The sequence below is a fragment of the Mercenaria mercenaria genome, chromosome 4 (assembly GCF_021730395.1).
Source record: "Mercenaria mercenaria strain notata chromosome 4, MADL_Memer_1, whole genome shotgun sequence".
Taxonomy (NCBI): domain Eukaryota; kingdom Metazoa; phylum Mollusca; class Bivalvia; order Venerida; family Veneridae; genus Mercenaria; species Mercenaria mercenaria.
The window spans coordinates 56,423,212-56,445,248 of NC_069364.1; the positions used below are offsets into that span (position 1 = coordinate 56,423,212).

The 22,037-nt window shown below is 35.7% G+C and overlaps 1 protein-coding gene across 2 annotated transcripts in view; it reads left to right on the forward strand.

The window, feature by feature from the left end:
* Positions 1-22,037, forward strand: part of LOC123551797 (DNA-directed RNA polymerase III subunit RPC2-like) — a 35,325-nt gene that overhangs the window by 271 nt on the left and 13,017 nt on the right. The window contains exons 2-16 of one of the 2 annotated variants that reach the window (XM_045340995.2): positions 4,800-4,889; positions 5,503-5,567; positions 6,445-6,520; positions 7,410-7,510; positions 7,793-7,905; positions 10,176-10,278; positions 11,700-11,781; positions 14,073-14,222; positions 14,969-15,088; positions 15,298-15,483; positions 16,364-16,477; positions 17,995-18,105; positions 18,998-19,087; positions 19,588-19,750; positions 21,193-21,346. In XM_045340995.2, the coding sequence (XP_045196930.1) occupies positions 4,800-4,889; positions 5,503-5,567; positions 6,445-6,520; positions 7,410-7,510; positions 7,793-7,905; positions 10,176-10,278; positions 11,700-11,781; positions 14,073-14,222; positions 14,969-15,088; positions 15,298-15,483; positions 16,364-16,477; positions 17,995-18,105; positions 18,998-19,087; positions 19,588-19,750; positions 21,193-21,346 (1,718 nt within the window). Of the gene's footprint in view, positions 1-4,799; positions 4,890-5,007; positions 5,098-5,502; positions 5,568-6,444; positions 6,521-7,409; positions 7,511-7,792; positions 7,906-10,175; positions 10,279-11,699; positions 11,782-14,072; positions 14,223-14,968; positions 15,089-15,297; positions 15,484-16,363; positions 16,478-17,994; positions 18,106-18,997; positions 19,088-19,587; positions 19,751-21,192; positions 21,347-22,037 lie in introns of those variants that run through there. The other variant, XM_045340996.2, reaches the window with a different exon arrangement.

Sequence of the window (22,037 nt, forward strand, 5' to 3'; positions counted from 1 at the left end):
AATGTATTTAGGCTAAGAAAGTATAAGAAAGTATAATTTCTTATGTTGGTAGATGTCGCATTTTGCAAAGTTACTGAAAAAACAAAATCTTTGACTCAGTGCGGCGAGCAGCTCACAAATGTTTATTTGCAATGAGTTGTTGTACAAGAAAATGTTATCCCCACATTACTTATTACCGGTGTTACTATTACCGTGCAATCCGAAAATCCGAATTTACTTCCTGAAGAGCCTTCGGAACCCTTTGTTTACAAAATACACGACAATTCTCAAGTTATCTCCGTGAAATATGTCCTTCCTAAGGTAAGTTCATACATGCCATACTCCGGATTGTCCGGATTGTCCCGAAATCACATACTCGTCCGGTGTCCCGACGGTGTGAAATGTCCCGAAAATTAAAATACAGAAACAAAATAACCCCATTAAAACTAATCGTTTTGGCCTTAATTGTTGATTTTACATGAATAAAACACAATAAACAGTCACCGGTGTCACTTGTTTATTCCAAATATCCGATAATCAGTTTCATGCCCCGAGCGGGACACATGTTCATTAAGCTAACTCTGATCACACTCTATTGTGCCTGCGATCTTTTGAGGACCCAGATTAATTTACAGTCAGCTATTTTGATGACCCTGATTATGAATTGACAACATTATGTAATCAGTAACAGTTTTATGATAATTTAATATTAGGAACAATAGCCGAAAATCTTGTTGTTAGCACGTAGGCGATGAAGCTACATGTAGCCTTGATTGGAAGAAATGGCTGATAACGGTCAATTAAACGATAATTATTTCAAAAGGTTGTAATCTTTCAAAATGTAGATTGATTGTCACACATATTCTAAATTAAACTTTTGACTACTGAATGCCTTTGCCGGCCGATCCTTGAAAATTGACCCAACCCGAAATATTTCATATCGATTTTATCTACAAGATTTATTTCATTTCTTTTAGTATTCCATTTTATTAATGATTAGGTAAACTTTTAAGCTTTAAAAAGATACCAAATAAGCTAGATTCTAAATCACGATGGCCAGGTTAATTCCTCGTATATAGCAAGTCTCCCAATTCAGTTCACCTAGGGAACGCAACCAATTCACGTGCCGAACTGTAGACGTAAATTACCCTATTTACCTCCCTTAGAAAGCTAGACGACATTTGCAACAAATTATTCCTAAGCGAGGGAACAATGTTTATCTCCGGAAACTGCATATAATTTTATGAAATTTATGCCTGAAACAGACGAATACTTATGTCACGGTGTATGTCCCGGACAAAGGGTAAAAATCCCGGAAATTTTAACTCAGAATCCCGGAAAGGTCCAGAAAAATTATGGCATGTATGGGTAAGTTACTTATTATTCTATATGAATTGATAAAAATATGTTTTTCCAGTGTACTTTACTGATAAACTTCAATAACACTCGATGAATTAAGAATAATTCCCCAGAAAATATGTGACAGAAGGAGTTTCCTCTTGTAAATGGCGTCATCAAGCAGTGCCTCGCACATGCGCTTTTTGGCGCCCTTTTTGATGAACAATACTACTGAACTAAACTTCTGACTTTTCATTGTTAAGAACTGTGAAATCAAATTTCATTCAATATTGTGTGCATGTTATGCATGTGGTAAGTGTTTTTGTTTATAGCATAGTGCGGCAGTTTTCCTTTGATCTTTGCAGTATGTTAAACATGGTAACACACATTAATACTACAAAATCTGTACTGATATTTTACAAAACTGTTACGATATATATCAACACAGAAATCTCTATAGAGTTTCATTAGAAAAAAAACTGTTGCGATATATATCAGCACAGTAAAACTGTTTCGATATATATCACAACACTTTTTCTTTATTGAGGTCCTATGAAGGGGGTATACTTTTTTTCTTTCAAAGAAAAGATGATTTTAGCTCCAATTTACAGTTCACAGAGAAAGAATTATCACAAACACCTACATTAATAAAGTAAAAGAATAAATAAACTAGAATATTCCAAAAACAATAGTTATCGCCAAATTCAGAAATACATGAAATATATGAATTTCTGAGATTTCTCAATTTGATTTTTTTTTTACAAACAAAACAACAAGTTTTACAAGATGCTAGGCCAATGAAATGCAAAGATTTAAAACAAATGCAGAAATCTGTTGGATACTTTTATCTGGGGAACAGAAAGGGAATCAAAAGAGTAAAAATAATAATAAACAAATTTAAATGAAAATAATATGTAAATTTTAATGATAAAACTATGCGATAAAACAGTTATAATATGTAATGCTCGTGTGTTGCGAGGATATATCAGAGCTAGGGGTACATCTCGGTATTTTTCTCTGCACATATCTGTCTCGGCCTACCGGCCTCGACGATATGTGCAGAGAAAAATACCCTCGATGTACCCCTAGCTCTGATATATCCTGGTAACACACTCTCACACATACTATAACTATTACTTATTATCCCCCGCCGATGAAATCGGGAGGGGGGTATTGAAATGGCGTTGTCCATCCGTCCGTCCGTCCGCAGCCATTTCTCAGTAACTACTTGGTAGAATTTCATGAAACTTGAAATAAACATGAACCAACATACTGCGATGATGCCCGTCAAGTTTTTTTTTTGATTGGTCAAATTCCCTCAGAGTTATTGCCCTTTATTTAATAAAAAATGTTCGTCTGCAGCCATTTCTCAGTAACTAACAGGTAGAATTTCATCAAATTTGAAATAGACATGAACCAAGATACTGTGCTGATGCCTGTCAAGTTTTTTTTTTTCTGATAGGTCAATTTCCCTCAGAGTTATTGCCCTTGATTTTATGAAAAATGTCCGTCTGTTGCCATTTCTCAGTAACTAGCAGGTAGAATTTCATCAAACTTGAAATAGACATGAACCAAGATACTGCGACGATGCCCTTCAAGTTTTTTTTTTCGATTGGTCAATTTTCCATATAGTTATTGCCCTTTAATTGTTTAAAAATCCACAGATCTGTACATAACAAACCAACCAATTGGAAGAATTTCATTCAACTTCTTTCATTCTTTTCCATGAACATTTATTATAAACATGTGATGTTGTGTACCTATACCTGGTCACCACCTTATCTTGGTCACCCCCCCCCCCCCCCCCCCCCCCCCCCCCCCCCCCCCCCCCCCCCCCCCCATTTTTTTTTTTTTTTTTTTCATTTTTCGTTTTCTATCAATATTTATAATCAACATGTAAACTGTTGTATCCTCACCCCAGCCCCCACCCCCCACCCAAACAAACCATTCATTTTCTTTTAATTTGATTTTGACTAATGACATTATTTGCTTCTTGGTAACATTCTTAACTTTTTCCTAGATATATTTTTTTGCTGTTCCTCAACTCTGACCCTTTCGGCGGGGGATTCCAATTCATCGAATTTGCTTGTTTCATTACAGTTACAAGCTAAAGTGTGATAAGTGTGGTCATTGGACACACCTGAAATACTGCTGTGCTGTGAAGTTTTTAAGGAGTCATGATGAGTTCTTTAAGCCACCACTGAATGCGATAATTCTGGTTTATCTGTGATTTTGACAAAAATGTGACAAAGTGCTGTTTGTGATATTATTCATTTATTTTATTCATGTTATATGTTATAATATACTGTTCTTCTCCACAGCAGATTAAAAAATCCAGTAGCCAGAACTTTCAGCTGTGTTTACTTGTTATTTTTGTGTTTCTGGATGGAAGTTTAATGCAGTAGCATTATTTCCCACAATTCCACCAGTAATAGGTAACTGTAAACATCCAAGATGGCGACCATGGTAGGTCAAAACATGACCTATTATTTCCGATAATTCTGTTCCCAGGTGAATGAAATTAACTTTTAATGAAAAGAAAATATTTGTTTCTTGAAAATGAGTTTAATTTTAGTAAGCATATGAATCAAATGTCATGTATTGTGGAATATCAATCATTAATACACCGGTAATTGGTACATCCAGGATATACCGTTTTAGTTTTGGGAAAAGTTTATTGGTATCAAATCAAATGAGTCTGTCAAACTTATTCCTAATTTAACGTGACATCAGGAATTCTGACTGACTAATCATGGAGACGCATTTGTCGAAAGGGCTATCATTAAAGCTTGTGTGCCTTAGGCCTTTACTTTTAGACGTTCACCAATTGTGTCAAATGTTAGAAAGACTAATGATCTCAGATCCTTTGGAAAACCCAGCCAGTTCTGATGAAGTAGAAAGTATAGCAGAATTTAAACTTGTTCACACTTGTTTGTTTTTTATTTGATTTAGGCCTAACAGGGTCAGTTGTTAGACAGACAAAGTATCTGGTTTCCTTTCTAGAACCAGCCAAATTGTGTAATTCAGGCCAGAATTAAAAATATTTTGTTTGATGTCTCCCTACCTACGGTACCTGCTTAAAATGCTGGTCAATTTTTGTTGTGATATGACAAGTGCCGCAGATATTTTAAGTGAGCAAAATTAATAAGAAAGCTGAAATTGTATTACTTAAATTTTATCCTTTCATACGACATATACAGATTTGTCTTCTTACAGAAGAAATATTCTGTAAGATACGATCATATATCTACTGGTAAAAGTATAATGCCTCCACCAAAAACAAAATCATATCGTATTATTTCAAGAATTTTCAGAGAGCATGCATTATACAGTTGAGAAGTTGCATGATCAGACATCAGTTTTGGATTGGGGTCGGGGTAGATTTACCTTCTTGATAATTCAACCATTATTGCTTCAGTGTAAACATTATTTGCATTGAAATGAGCTGCACATCGTAACAAATATAAATTATATTTTTACAGGAGAAATGGAAGCTTCTGCCCTCATTCCTCAAAGTAAAGGGGCTAGTCAAGCAGCATATAGATTCCTTCAACTACTTTGTCAACATTGATGTAAGTCTTGTATATCAAATACATGCTGTTAGCCCTCATTCCTCAAAGTAAAGGGGCTAGTCAAGCAGCATATAGATTCCTTCAACTACTTTGTCAACATTGATGTAAGTCTTGTATATCAAATACATGCTGTTAGCCCTCATTCCTCAAAGTAAAGGGGCTAGTCAAGCAGCATATAGATTCCTTCAACTACTTTGTCAACATTGATGTAAGTCTTGTATATCAAATACATGCTGTTAATCCTTTTGATCAAATTAACTCTTTCTTTACTCTATATTTAACAAGCTATTTTGCCTCGTTGAAGTTAAAATATTGTACATGTGCATGTAAACACATTACTTCTGCCTTTGAACTACTCAAATGATATACATGTAACTCGATCTGAGGCATCCATGCAATTCTTAACTGGAATGTTCGCAAATATATTTTGCTCATGTGAGCAGTTTTAGCCGTTTGCTAAATTCGTTTAAAAGATTTGCTCTAAATTCCTTTATATGTTAACAAAACACCCTTTTTAAAACATAAATTTCTACGCATTTCTCACTGGTTCAAATTCTGTTCAGTGGTATATTGCGTGGAAATTGCAAAATAATTTCTGTGTTTTACATTTCAGATTAAAGACATTATGAAAGCTAATGATAAAATTACAAGTGATGCTGATCCAAATTTTTATATCAAGTAAGTTACTTTATTCTGATGAAACTGAATTTGAAGTGACAACTTTTAACATGGATCACTCTTGCATTTAATTTCGTAACACTCTAAGGTTTCTGTCAGGTTCTTGGTGGCACCAACAACACCCACCCCGTCCTTGAATTATTACATTTCAAAAATAAAAAATATGAGCTTTTTTGGCCACCTTTGGCCTATATTGATCTCTCTGATATTTGTTATGATTAATGACCTGTCGACTTACTTTTGTTATGATTAATGGATGTAGAGACTTTGTCTGATTCCCAGCATTACTAGGGGAGACTCCTATCACTTTAATGAAGAATCGCTGAGAGTTAATTTGGTACTGAATTTTTGTTTTTATATAGAATAGTTTTAGTATCCCTATAACGTAAGTATTTACTCAGTATAATACATACTGCATGTTTCTAGAAACATAATCATTTACTCAGTCATAATGTTCCCACAACACAATTTTTACTCTGCATATCACTTATACCGAATGTCTCTAAAACAATATATCACATATTCTGATTACTGAATGTCTGTAAAAATTTAATTAATTGAGCCGTGCCATGAGAAAACCAACATAGTGGCTTTGCGACCAGCATGGATCCAGATCAGCCTGCATATCCGCGCAGTCTGGTCGGGACCCATGCTGTTCGCTTTAAAGCCTATTACAGTTATAGAAACCATTAGGGAACAGCATGGATCCTGACCAGACTGCGCAGGCTGGTCTTGATCCATGCTGGTCGCAAATGCACTATGTTGGTTTTCTGGCATGGCTCAATTGTTAATTCAACATAACTGTTTACTCGTTATAAATCAGTTTCACTGTATCTCACTGAAACATAATGCTGGATACCCTATGTTACGATTACAGATACTTGAATATCTACGTGGGTATGCCTGATGTAGAGGAAGGGTTTAACATCACAAAACCTATATCACCTCATGAGGTAAGCTTCACTTAGAACAGTATATGATGTGTAGAGGGCACCACATAATGAATATAGTAAAATCATTATCCCATTTTTTAGGTGGGTGGGGGTGGGTATTTTTGTTTTTTCATGGTTGCAGAGATCCAAGAAATTACATTTCTTAATAGAATTTCTAACCATGTATCAGTATTCTGGAGATGTTTTATATACAGTAACATTTTTTCAAGGGTGAGTTTTTCGTATAGATGGATTGTCTGTCTTCATGCATCCATCATCTGTGGTCTTTAATCAAATTTTTTACATAAATATCTTTTCCTTTAAAACTATTGGTCAGAATTGCACTGAACTTGCTGTGTGGCATCCTGGCATAAGCCTCCCCCACTCCCATTTTATATGCGACTGAAAATAGTTTCCGCTTAATAACTAAAGAGGTTTTTTAGGCCTTCTGTTGTCAAAGTTCATGAAATAATTGCCTATGGTGAATAGATGACCACTGTTGTTTTTCGGGTTCATAGATCAACTGTCAAGGTCACTTTAGAGTTAAGATTTCATGGTTTTGAGGTGTCAGAAATCACCGTTTGTTAGGTAGGAAACCCTAGTAAATCGGGGTTCGGTGTCTTAAAGGTCAAGTCCACATTGACCTTGAAACATTAAATTTTGCTAGTAATTATCTGTAAAACTCTAGGACCTGAAGCCTCAAAATTTCAATGAATGACTCCATGTGGTCAGTAGATGTATCCATTTGTTTTGTTTGGTCAATATGTCAAGGCCAAAGTGTTCTTAAAACTGAAAACAATTTTTGATCAGTAACTGAAAAGTACATAGCCAGTTTGTTCTGACAGGCCATCCTTGGGTGGTGGGTGTTCTGGTATATGTGTTTTACAAACTACTCTATTTTTTTATTCAGTGTCGTCTGAGAGACATGACATACTCAGCACCCATAACAGTGGACATTGAGTACACAAGGGGTAATCAGCGTATTGTCAGAAATAATCTACCAATAGGAAGGTATGTATTTTCTACAAAAGATAAGTTAGCTATTTTCTTGGTATGTATTTTCAGTCTTACTTTCACCTTCTTCTTAATTGATCAAAAAGTAATATTTGATGTTAAAATACTTTTTCTTGGAGACACAGAAATATTTTAATTGGTTACATGTCAATCATTCACATGTGTTTAGACATTTCCAGTTGAAAAAAAAATAAAACTGAAATAAAAATGATATATCCAGGTAAGTTTTTTATTTGGAGACAATATTATGAATGAGATTGTTTCTATTTTGCTTACTAGGATGCCAATTATGTTAAGAAGCTCTAATTGTGTTCTAAATGCAAAGAGTCCTGCAGAGATGGCTAAGCTGAATGAGTGTCCAATGGATCCTGGAGGCTACTTTATTGTAAAAGGTTTGTTAAGAAAGATTTTTAGCTCATCTGTATTGGAGACAAATACTTTATACTGAGTTCCTCAACAAAATCAGGAGAGTCTATCTCTCTGCAGTTCCTTGATCATAGATGATCATGCATGTGTTATTATTAATTGGTTTTTATACGCCCGTTTGAAAAACGGGACGTATTATGGGAACGCCCCTGGCGGGCTGGCGGGCGGGCGGGCGGGCGGCGTCCACAGACCTTGTCCGGAGCATATCTTCTACATGCATGAAGGGATTTTGATGAAACTTGGCACAGTTGTTCACCATCATGAGACGGAGTGTCATGCGCAAGAACCAGGTCCCTAGGTCTAAGGTCAAGGTCACACTTGGAGGTCAAAGGTCAAATTCAAGAATGACTTTGTCCGGAGCATATCTTCTTCATGCATAGAGGGATTTTGATGAAAGTTGGCACAATTGTTCATCATCATGAGAAGGAGTGTCATGCGCAAGAACCAGGTCCCTAGGTCTAAGGTCAAGGTCACACTTAGAGGTCAAAGGATACAAGAATGAAAACTTTGTCCAGAGCATTTCTTCTTCATGCATAGAGGGATTTTGATATAACTTGGCACAAATGTTCACCACCATGAGGCGGAGTGTCATGCGCAAGAACCAGGTCTCTAGGTCTAAGGTCAAGGTCACACTTAGAGGTCAAAGGATACAAGAATGAAAACCTTGTCCGGAGCATTTCTTCTTCATGCATAGAGGGATTTTGATATAACTTGGCACAAATGTTCACCACCACAAGACGTAGTGTCATGCGCAAGAACCAGGTCCCTAGGTCTAAGGTCAAGGTCACACTTAGAGGCCAAAGGTCAGATACAAGAATGACTTTGTCCGAAGCATTTCTTCTTCATGCATGGAGGGATTTTGATGTAACTTGACACAATTATACACCATCATGAGACGAAGTGTCATGCGCAGTTCCCTTCTTTAGAATTACTTCCCTTTGTTGTTACTATAAATAGCTTATATTGTAACTTTTTCATTACTAGTCGTAGGGAAAAATCGAGACCACTTTTCTGTAGTACAACATGCATGCTACATCCAATTTTGAGGTGTGTTTTGACCAGTCTCTACCTGGTAAAGATTTTTGTGTGGACTTACAATTTTTTTTTTGATTTTTTTTTTTTTTTTAAGATTAACTTCCCTTAGTTGTTACTATATATAACTTATATTGTAACTTTTTTATAATTGACCGTAGGGAAAAACCAAGACCACTTTTCTGTGGTACAACATAGATGTTACTTTCCAATTTTAGGTGTATTTTAAGGTATCTCTACCTGGTAAGGAGTTTTTTTGTGGACTTAGAAAAACAAAACACTTAGTTATTACTAAACAACCACAAAATTAAAATTCCATTTGCAAATACAGGTGCTAGAGTAAAGAAATTTGCTGTGACGGGCGTATATTGTGACATTCTTGCACTCTTGTTAGCTCCATGTAAATACATACATAACAGTTGTTTACATTTGCATAACTGCTTAGCTAGCTCAATATTATGAATTGAGAGAATGCGAGTACCATCAAGAGGTTGTGAGTGCCATGGGGAATTTTTGAGATCCATTGAGAGGTTGCTAGTTCCACCAAGAGGTTGAAAGTTCAGTTGAAAGGTTGCAAGTTATGTAGAAAGGTTTTGAGTTCCATAGAGAGGTTGCGAGTTGCTAGTTAAATGGAGAGATTGCGAGTTCCATCAAGAGTTTCCAATTCCATTGAGAGGTTGTGAGATTCAGTGAGAGGTTATGGCTTCCACGAGAAGTTGCAAGTTGCAAGTTAAAGCGAGAGGTAGTGAGTTCCATCAAGAGTTGCCAATTTCACTTAGAGGCTGCGAGATCTATTGAGAGGTTGCCAGTTTCACCTAGAGGTTACGAGTTCAATATCGATGTTGGCAGGTCCATTGACAGGTTTCAAGTTACATCAGGTACCAGTTCCAGTGAGAGGTTTCAGAACCATCGAGAGGTTGCCAGTTCAGCTGAGATGTTGCAAGTCCCATCAAGAGTTTGCAATTCCATGGAGAGCTTGCAAATTCAATTTAGAGGTTGTGTTGTGAATTCCATGCCCCGCATTACATCCAAATATTAACATATATTGCTGTTATTCATTGTAATTCTTGCTCTGTTAAAGTCATTATCTGACAGAAATATGTTTTGCTTGTACTATTAATTGAGCTTTTGGGTTACAGTTTGAATTAAAAAAAGAGAAATTTTTGAAAACTTGCTCTGTACATGTCTTTGTGTATAACTGTAGGTGTAGAGAAAGTTGTATTGATACAAGAACAATTGTCAAAGAACAGAATGATTGTAGATACTGATGTAGGGAGGAAAGGAAGCGTCATTTGTTCTGTAACCAGGTATGTTGTTTAAGATAATCATTTTTATGTTAATGCTGATTTTTAAACAAGAATCTGGATAATTTAGAGCTTTTGTTACCATTGTCATTGAGAATTTTCTCTGCTTAAAGTTGCCTCACTCAGGAAAGAAACTGAATAATAAAGGAAAGTTCAAAAATGTAAATGACTTTGTGGAAAATAAAATTTAAATGTTGTACTGGTTTGATATACACGGTCTTAATCTGCATAGCACTTCTCATCTGTAAATCATGGTGTCATGTTAGGGTCATCACCGCATACTTTGAGCTCAAAACAACCTAAGAACGATACTGTAATGTTTAAAATGTGAAATAACAAAACTACAATTGTCATAATGGGACACTGTAGTAAGTGGAGGAAATTTCTTTGGATAATTGGCTTCATTGTTAGATCCTAACCACAAGAAGGGCATCCAGGAATTTGTGGGTTCAAGCATCTGATTGGCTGTTCATGAACAGAATCATTTCTATAACTTTGGGTCCAGAACTGGTCCAGAAGTACAAGAATGTAAATGTTCTATATACATGATACAGAATGTTCTGTTACAGAAGGCTGTCAAGCTTCTTGTTCAGAATTAAATACCTTCATGTACATAAAACTTAATGAGTACCTGTTTTAAATATTTGTAATGCTAATGTAGGAAATTGGAAGGCATTTTAAATGTATTTACTGCTTTAAAAACATAGTTTTTGTAGTTTTTTTTTTCAGTGTTTCTTTTACTCAAATGTGCCAGTAGGTTGATATAAATTCACATACAAAAATGTAAAATTGGATGAACTTCATTTTAACCAAAATATATGAACTCAAAGCCTTAATCATTAAGACTTAATGCAAAGGCAGAAGTACTTAATAGCTTTACTTACTGATTAGGAGCTTCTTTATGCTGTCAAACCTGAATATAAAGACTTACATTCTTGAGAGCCAAAAAGTTGTTTTTATTTGTAAATGATCTGAAAGTACTCATGTAAATACTTAAAATTGAAATGACACTCAGTAGTTTAGAGCCAGGTTGTTTCTATTCACATATTTATACCCCCAGATACAGAGTATATTAGAGATATTTTAGAGTCTTGTGTCTGTCCATCCATGCAGTCTGGAGGCATATTTCTGGATTTTCAAATAACACATAAATGTTTACCATTTATGTACTGCAGGAGACATGTCCAAGTCAATACATCAAAAGTCAAGGTTACACTCTGAGGCCAAAGCTCAGATAGCTTTATTTCATGTTAGCTCATTGTCTTCTACACTGTTGTAAGGATTTTCATAAAACTAGCTCCAAGTGTTAGCCTCACCAAACAGTGTGAAGAGTATGTGCCTTATCTGTATCAAGGCAGTGTCTAGGGTATTAATCACCTTTATTGATAGCTCTGGTTTTATATGTTGCTTTTTTTCCGTTTCAGTTCCACCCATGAGAGGAAGAGTAAAACAGATGTACTTGTAAAAAAGGAGAAGTACTACCTTAAACATAATTCTTTCTCAGAGGTAATTTAGTAGACTCATGTCCTTAACCTGCATGTATTATGATACTTTCTTAACAGGTTTTATGTTATTTTATGACTATTTTTATGCCACCAGCATCTACTGATGTGGGAGGCATATAGTGATTGTCCTGTCTGTCCGTCCGTCCATCGATACGAGGTTAACCAAATGGGACCATTTTGTCTAGCATCAATGCCCCTTACAAGAATGAATTGATACTAATACAGATGTAAACTGTGACCATTCCTCATCTTCAAACATCACCTGACCTCAGTTTGACCTTGACCTTGACCTCGTTTTTGACTTAGGTACAATATCTATCAGCAAGAATGCCACTGGGGGCATCAAGCATTTATTGAATGCAGTCCTTGTTCAAATTATTTTAGCATGTACCATCCAACTTTGTTTGCTGAAACTTGAGGGGTCTGTCAAAATTTGTCAGGGGATTTTTTAGTTAACTTAATTACATGGATAGATTCAGTATGCATGTTTTTAGCTCACTTGATCAATGCTCAGGTGAGTTTTTGTGATCTTTCGATGTCTGGCATACGCTTTTGTCTGTGATCTGTCTGTCAATATTTAGCTTGTGTATGCAATAGAGGCTGTATTTTTCAACTGATCTTCATGAAATTTTGTCAGAATGATTACCTTGATGAGATCAGGGTCAAGATCGAAAATGGGTCATCTAGGGTCAAAAACTAGGTCACTAGGTCAAATCAAAGAAGAAGCTTGTGTTTGCATTAGAGGCTGTATTTGTCAGTTGATCTTCATGAATTTTGGTCAGAATGATTACCTTGATAAAATCTAGGCCAAGTTAAAAGATGGGTCATCTTGGATAAAAAAACTAGGTCAAATCAAAGAAAAATCTTGTGTATGCGATACAGGCTGTATTTTTCAACTGATCTCATGAATTTTTGTCAGAATGATTACCTTGATTAAATCTAGGTCAAGTTCGAAAATGGGTCATCTGGAGTCAAAAAGTAGGTCACTAGGTCAAATCAAAGAAAAACCTTGTATATGCAATAGAAGCTGTATTTTTCAATAGATTTTCATAAAATTTTGTCAGAATGATTGCCTTGATGAAACCTGGGTAAAATTTGAAAACGGGTCATCCTTGATAAAAAACTAGGTCACTAGGTCAAATCAAAGAAAAACCTTGTGTATGTGATAGAAGCTTTATTTTCAGTTGATCTTCATGAATTTTGGTCAGAATGATTGCCTTGATGAAATCTAGGTAAAGTTTGAATATGGGTCACCCTTGGTCAAAAGTAAGGTCACTAGGGCATTTCAAAGAAAAACCTTGTGTATGCAATAGGGACTGCATTTTACACCAAAACTTCATGAAATTTGATCAGAATGTTTGTTTGGATGAAATCTAGGTCGAGTTTGAATATGGGTCATCTAGGCTCAAAAACTAGGTCACTAGGTCAAATCAAAGAAAAAAACCTTGTGTATGCAATAGAGGCTGTATTTTTCAACTGATCTTCATGAAATATTGTCAGAATGATTACCTTGATAAAGTCTAGGCCAAGTTTGAAAATGGGTCATCTGGGGTCAAAAAGTAGGTCACTAGGTCAAATCAAAGAAAAACCTTGTGTATGCTATAGAAGCTGTATTTTTCAATTGATCTTTATGAATTTTGGTCAGAATGATTGCCTTGATGAAATCTAGGTCAAGATTGATTATGGGTCATCATGGATCAAAAACTAGTACACTAGGTCAAATCAAAGAAAAACCTTGTGTATGCAATATGGGCTGCATTTTACACTGGATCTTCATGAAATTTGATCAGAATGTTTGTTTGGATGGAATTAAGGTCGAGTTTGAATATGGGTCATCTAGGGTCAAAAACTAGGTCACCCAGTCAAATTTAATAAAACCTTGTGTATGCAAAATGGGCTGCATTTTACACTGGATATTCATAAAATTTGGTCAGAATGATTGCCAAGTTCAGATATGGATCATCTGGGAAATATGTTTACACTGTTATGATATGTTTCTCAGGTGAGCGACCTAGGGCCATCTTGGCTCTCTTGTTTGTTTTGTTTGAGTGAAAGGTTGTTTTCATTACTATAATACAAACATCATGACTGCAAGTATGGTTGAAGAGTTCAGTCATCCATATTCAAGCAATCTGAGGTATAACAGCATGCATTATATAATAGGGATTTTGTTGGAACCTGACTTTGAGTTTGATGGAAGGAAGGAGTTCATGCACACTGAGTTGTAGGGAATAAAGTTGGACTGTAGAAACTAATTTCACAATTTGAAGGAAAATTTTATATCTTTTACAGGACATTCCTATAGCAATTGTGTTCAAAGCAATGGGTTTCGAGTGTGAACAGGAGTTTGTTCAGATGATAGGCAGTGAAGAGGAGGTTCTTGCAGCCATAGCTCCTTGTCTAGAGGAGTGTCACAAGGCAGGGGTGTTCACACAATTACAGGTGGGATATTTTAGTTCTAGCAGGTGTAGCCTATTGCCTAGAGGAGTTACACAAGGCAGAGGCATTCGCACAATTACAGATATGATATAAGTAGTTCTAGAAGCTATAGCCTCTTTTCATGAAGTAGGGGTGTTCAGTTACAGGTAGTATGTTAGTAGTTTAGACTTTGTACCTCCCTTTTCTAGAGGAGTGTCCCTTAGCAAAGGTGTCTTCACACAATTACAGATAGGATATTGGTAGTTCTAGAAACTATAGCCTCTTGTCATAAAGTAGGAGTGTTAAGCTCTAGCATTAATGTTGGCTTGTGTTATTAAAATACAATACAACTAATATCAGAAATATTTTATTAAAGCTACTTTTATTTTGTTTACATGCTATGCAATTATCGTTATTTGTTGCCGTCGTATCAGTCTTTGATATTAAGGATTCAGACGTAACACCTTTCGGCTCGGCTGTTGACATTGCCTGCCTGGGCTGTTTATTAAATAAATCAGTTAGTTTAGTTTGGTTCATTTTTCTCGCATATGCAGACAGCAGTTGATTACATCACTCAAAAATTGCCACGTGCTAGACTGTCTCTGTAATTTTCTATTGATAACTTGCGCATAGCATCTTCCTGGTCGGCAATTTGGTTGCGTGAAAATACGTACCGGAGCAATATTCTGTACGTTTCAGATCGAAATTTATACGTGAAAAACGTACATATTTACATGAATGGGAACCCTGTACATGCTTATTAATTGCAGGCATTGAAGCATATTGGTAACCGTATACGACAGCGGCGTCCAATGTGGGGAGCAGCAAAAAAAACTAAGCCAGAAGAAGCACGAGATGTTTTACATGGTGTAGTGCTAGCTCATGTCCCAGTAAGTATATAAGCATTTGTTTAAAGAAAAAGCTCTCAAAACTTGAAAACACCCAAAAGCAGAATGAAAATTATTGTTTTCTCATTTGCTTAAAAATTACAGCTGTCGTAATTTATATTTTTTATTTATAAATTTTTGTCCAAAACTGCTTTTAAACATCAGGTGAGCGATTCAGGGTCATCATGACCCTCTTGTTTCATTTCTGACAGGTTGTGGAATGGAATTTCAAGTTGAAGGCAGTATATCTAGCATTGATGGTACGTCGTGTGATACAAGCTCAGTGTGGGATGGTGAAAGCAGACGACAGGGATTACTATGGTAACAAGAGATTGGAGTTAGCGGGCTCACTAATATCACTGCTGTTTGAAGATCTCTTCAAGAAATTCAATGCTGAGGTCAGTTGAACATTGTAACTAATCCTTAATGATATACACCCATACTAAGCCTTGATAAAAGCTAAAATAAAAGGAATTAAGGGGGAGTGGTGGTCTAGTAGTTAAGATGTTAGCCACTCAACAGGAGGTCCTGAGTTCGAGCCTTACTGGGATGACCATGCATTTTCATAGGACATCAGTTCAAATAAGCTTGTAGTTTTCATCACATCAAGCTTAAATAAATTAGTATAAAATGAAATAAAATAAATTAGTATAAAATAAACTAAAAGAAAGGAAGTTTAATTACTGTGAAATTACTGATATTTTCTGGTTGCATGCATGAAATTAAATCCTAATGTAAGGCAAATTAAATTTTTGTTTACTTCATCTCTGAAATTTTAATATGCTTGGCCATACAAAATAGTTGTTTTGGGTCTTCCATTATTGAGTTGTAAAAGTTGCTCAATTTGAATTCTATGCTTCTCTCAGTTTTGACTTCAATAAATGACACATGATGTAGAATTCTTAACTTCAGTTAGTCATTCAGTGTTTCTGCCCAGGTGTCCACCAAATTCTGAGGTATTCCAGAGGGGGTAGTCTACTCCAACCAGTGAAAGTTGATAGTTAATATTATTATGACATGAACTGTTTCTGTAATAGTTTAGCCTTTACCCTGCTAAATTTCTAAAATGGACTGGTCCATCATTCTATTTGGGCAGTACCATTTATTATTCAAAGGAGTGTTCACTGAAAATTTACTGGATGACTAGCGAACAGTGCAGACCATGATCAGCCTGCACATCCGTGCAGTCTGATCTTGGTTTGCACTGGGCGCAAAGGCAGAATTACTTGCCACCAGCAGGCTAAAGGTTAAATAAGAAAGTGTGGATGTATTTTCTAGTTAAAGAAGATAGCAGATGTGACCATACCAAAACCTAGAGCAGCTCAGTTTGATATTGTAAAACATATGAGGCAAGATCAGATAACAAATGGACTGGTGCATGCCATATCTTCTGTAAGTATTCAAATGGGCTGGTGCATGCCATATCTTCTGTAAGTATTCAAGCAAATGGACTGGTGCATGCCATATCTTCTGTAAGTATTCAAGCAAATGGACTGGTGCATGCCATATCTTCTGTAAGTATTCAAGCAAATGGACTGGTGCATGCCATATCTTCTGTAAGTATTCAAGCAAATGGACTGGTGCATGCCATATCTTCTGTAAGTATTCAAGCAAATGGACTGGTGCATGCCATATCTTCTGTAAGTATTCAAGCAAATGGACTGGTGCATGCCATATCTTCTGTAAGTATTCAAGCAAATGGACTGATGCATGCCATATCTTCTGTAAGTATTCAAGCAAGTGGACCGGTTCATGCCATATCTTCAGTAAATATTCAAGCAAATGGACTGAGGCATGCCATATCTTCCATAGATATTGAAACAAATGGACTGATGCATGCCATATCTTCCATAGATGTGAAACAAATGGACTGGTTCATGCAATATCTTCAGTAAATATTCAAGCAAGTGGACTGATGCATGCCATATCTTCCATAGATATTGAAACAAATGACCTGGTTCATGCCATATCTTCAGTAAGTACATGTATTCAAGCAAATGGACTGATGCATGCCATATCTTCCGTAGATATTGAAACAAATGGACTGATGCATGCAATATATTCTGTAAGTATTCAGACAAATGGACTGGTGCATGCCATATCTTCCATAGATATTCAAGCATATGAACTGGTACATGCCATATATTTTGTAAGTAGTAAAGTAAATGAAGATCAATCTGACTAAAGTACTTGATCTTCTAAACGAAGATCTGATAACGACCCATTCACATTCGTCTTCTGTATATTTTGGATTTCCAGTATTGCTATTTTTATTTTATCCAATCAGACGACTTGTTCGAATGTCAAAGAGTAAGAAAAATGTGCAGTCATTCCAGGGCTCGAACCTGGGACCCCTCGCTTACAAAGCAAGTGGCCTACCGACTGAGCTAACCGGCTATCTGATACATTATGCCATAAGAATTGTAAATATCAAAAGTCAAGGCTACAGGTAGATTTGCAAGATGTTGTAAGTTAGGCTCTGATTGGCTAGCGAAAGGGTCGTCAGAACGAGGCAATGAATAGGTCGTTCTCAGATCCTGTGCGTAGTGTAATAGGATATGTACTTTAGTCAGATTGAATGAAGATGTACATGCTATAGCTTCTGAAAGTGTTCACATTATGTATATGTCATCATTAGTCAGCAAAGTCTTTCATGAAGAAAAAAAAACATCACATGAACTGTTGGCATCTTAATTCATTTACCAGAACATTATAATGGAATAAAATATGCTCATGATATAAGGTGATTGGCTGCTTAACACAGGTTTTACTGTATACTGAAACCAATCAAGCCCATTTCTAAATGGCCCTAAACTTGAGGTGCTACACTTAGTAGAATATAACATCTTGACTAGCATCATTTTATGTTACATTGATAAGTTGATTGAATAAATATGTATTTTCTGCAGGGTAACTGGACTATTAAGAGATTTAAGATGGACCGGGCAGGTGTAACGCAGGTACTGTCAAGATTGTCGTATATCTCAGCCCTCGGTATGATGACAAGAATATCTTCACAGGTAACTGTTGTGTTTTGTACTAAACATTTAAAAAGTGTATAAAATTTTTAATAAACACAGCATGATTATGTAATTAGGGCTAAAGGAAGTTGTCCTGCTCAAGAAATTTTTAGAAAGGAAGTCGTCCTGCAAGACAAGCTGCCTAGAATTTCCCTTATTCTGTTCAATATGTGCTTGTCCTGCAATTCAGAAATGAAAAATAGTTTTTATCCACAGTGTTTTAAAGACAGGTGAAAACACTAAATACCAGAGTCTTGACATTGACCATCAATCATTTAGCTTATATGATCATCATGCAATATTGTAATAGAACGGGAGATATTTTAAGAGTTGCAAACAATAAATTAACTTCTGTTTTGATTATTATGATATCTGTCTTCTATGTGACTCTGTTAACATTTAATTTCTTAAACTTTGATAAAAGATCACATTCCTCTTTCAAGAGGAGTACTAAAATGAATTGTGTATGTCAGGAGCTTAAGTATATAGTATTTAGTCAAAATGAATATATTTGGTGAGGTTTTCTTAGACTTAAAGTAGTATTTAGTGATAAAATGTTTAAATGAAAAGTGGGCATAGGACAATCTTTCCTGGAGATAAAATGTCCATATACATGAAGATTGGAGTTGTGACAACATTTGCATCTCTTTAATTTAGTTATTACAGATATGCAGGATAGTGTTTTAGATTTTCATTTTGACTCTTACCCTGCTAAGATTCTAAAATGGACTATTCTATCTTTCAATTTGGAAATTACCATTTATAGGTCATAGAAAATTTACTGACTGAACAGTGCATGGATGTGCAGGATGATCTTGATCTGCACTGGTCGCTAAGGCAGATACAATTGCCCCTAGTATGCTAAGAGTTAATCTTGATTGTGTTTATTCAGTTTGAGAAGACGCGTAAAGTTAGTGGCCCCAGATCCTTACAACCATCACAGTGGGGAATGTTGTGTCCTTCAGATACACCAGAAGGAGAGGTGAGCCCATGTATACATGCTTTTAAGGCATATTTTGACCTTAATGTTTCAAAGTATTGGTGTCACAGTTTAAAATGAAGGATTATGATAGTAGAGTCAAAATAAGTGATACACTCGGTTTCATTATCTATTATTGAAACTTACTGTTATTTTATCTTTCAAGAGTACATGTGCACTATACTTTTCCTATTTTGTACAATATTTTGCAATGTATGTTTGGTCTAGTCCTTCTCCATAAGTCACTATCTGACCAATTGTTTTCAGATTTCAGACAGAATGACCTCACATTGCAAATTTCATAACTCTGGCTTACTTCTTTGCAAAATCCTGCTCCATTTTCAACTTAGAAATTTTTGCTAAAGCTTTTGTATGTAAGCTTGTATTAGGTGGAAAGGGCTTTAAACAATTGAGTCTGCTGTCATTAGACAGATCTTGTTTGATGTTTTATTGATTTAGCGACATGAAGTGTTTAAATTGGGATTAAATTGCTTTTATATAAGGCGTGTGGTTTGGTGAAGAATCTTGCATTGATGACTCACATTACAACAGATCATGATGAGGCTCCCATCACCAGACTGGCATTTAACCTTGGTGTTGAGGACATACAGTTACTGAGTGGGGCAGAAATCACCAGCAAGTTTGTTTATATGGTCTTCCTTAATGGTAAGAAAACTTTTCTGGTATTGTACACTCATAAAGACAGTTTTTATGCCTGAAATGTGGAAATCTTAAGAGGCATAATAATTATAGGGTTTGAAATCTCAAGAAAATTTGTTGCTATGGTCATTCTTTCTGGTAAGAATCATCAAGTGTATATGCAGTTTTGATATCATAGACTAGGAAATAGAAATGCTATAATGAAATATCGGTACTGGTATTATTATAAAGAACATTGTTAATAGATTACTGTAGAATCATTTAATTTTGTGCACTTGAAATTTCATGGTCTGAACCTATATTTTATAGGGATAATAATTTATTATGATCATTGATTTCAGATTTTGAAATCAAACAAAATTTTACTTGCTAATTTGTTCATTGGGATTTAATTTTGTGTATTGATTCAACCATGAAATCCATGAAAATTAGTTCCACACATATATGAATGATTTTACAGAATAGTGTTTGAAATAGGAAAGAATAGAAGACAAACAAGTGCTTGCATACAGTCTTGGGGAGCCAGTTAATTTCTATCGATTATCTGAGCTTGCTATTTTGTAACTACCATAGCATTCCCCAGGAATACTGGTCGTTTTAAATTCTTCAAGTCATCATAAAAATGGAACTTGTACCTTTCGAACTTTGAATAAACATATAGTTATAGGACTGATCAGCCCATTGCCTGTCCTTTGGGAAATGAAAGTTGTCGTCTTTGTTGATGACAGTTGAATTTATACTACCGGTACTTATAGATAAACAAGAAGACAAATTAATGGGTGTTTTAAGCAGGTTATAATATGAGCCGTGCCATGAGAAAACCAACATAGTGGGTTTGCGACCAGCATGGATCCAGACCAGCCTGCGCATCCGCGCAGTCTGGTCAGGCTCCATGCTGTTCGCTTTTAAAGCCTATTGGAATTGGAGAAACTGTTAGCGAACAGCATGGATCCTGACCAGACTGCGCGGATGCGCAGGCTGGTCTGGATCCATGCTGGTCGCAATGCCACTATGTTGGTTTTCTCATGGCGCGGCTCATATATTATGATAGTGGCCTTTATCCAGATGTAGTCTTTAGTACATGTTTGATAGTACGACTGAGTGGGTAGCATGTTGTATGTCTTGTCTACAGTTAGGTATTCTGGTTACGCAGGGCAATAAAATGGGGCATTGTGCTCTCTGCTACAAATAAACACCTTTGATTTGTTTTTAAAAGGACACTTTATTGGGACAAATGTTCACTTAATTCTTGCAAGTATATTTGTTATTGGATCAGAGAAAAATCAGCAGTAACATGCCTATAATTAATCTGATTTGTCAGTCAAACTTAATGTCAAGTCTTTAACAAGTCTAAGTTTTAAATCATAATTATGTAGGTTAATGACCAATTGGCCAGCCTGTCTTGTGATTGAACTTCAAATGTGATTGATCTTGTTTTTCTGTTTTAGGTAATATTCTGGGAGTGATACGAAACTATAAGCGACTTGTATACACTTTCCGGCTGATGAGAAGGGCAGGATACATTAATGAGTTTGTGTCCATATGTCCAAACCATTCACATAGATGTGTGTATATTTCATCTGATGCTGGAAGAGTATGTAGGTAAGGAATATTCTTTTGGAATTAGTTGTGTATTTGTGAGAAGTGCATTTCATACAGTAAGTCTAAAGAGAGACCTATCAGTACTTGTACTTGTTTGTAAATGAACAGAGATAAAAATAAATTTACACTTAAATTATTGATGTACAGAGGTTTTGTGTTTAGTTCACCTGAGCACAAAGTGCTTGTGGTGAGCTGTTGTGATCACTCACCATATGTTCATCAGATAATCTGTCAGCACTTTTCTTCATATGACATCTTGTATGCAAAAGTTGGAAATTGATGAAACATAGCCTGAATGTACTTTGCATGGTCCTCTTCCAAAGATGATCACATGGTTCCACTTGGTTATATATACAGCCAGAGCTAAAAATAGAAAAATCTTAAATGATATCTCATCCTAAACCCCTGAAATGATTTCGCAGAAACATTTTTTTTGCGACCCTCTATTTATTGTGATAAAAACATGGCCTATGTATCTATGAATAGGAAAATCTTTAGTAATATCCTCCTAAACTGCTTGTTCATTTTTTTAAAAATAATTTCATACAGATGCCCCTTGGATAACCATCTTATTGTGAAAGTTATTCTGATTGGGTAAACAACATGACTGTCAATGAGTAGGGTCACTTTTCAATATACTTAAATGGAACATTAAATATTTTCCTGTCAGATGATAAGGACACTATTTTAG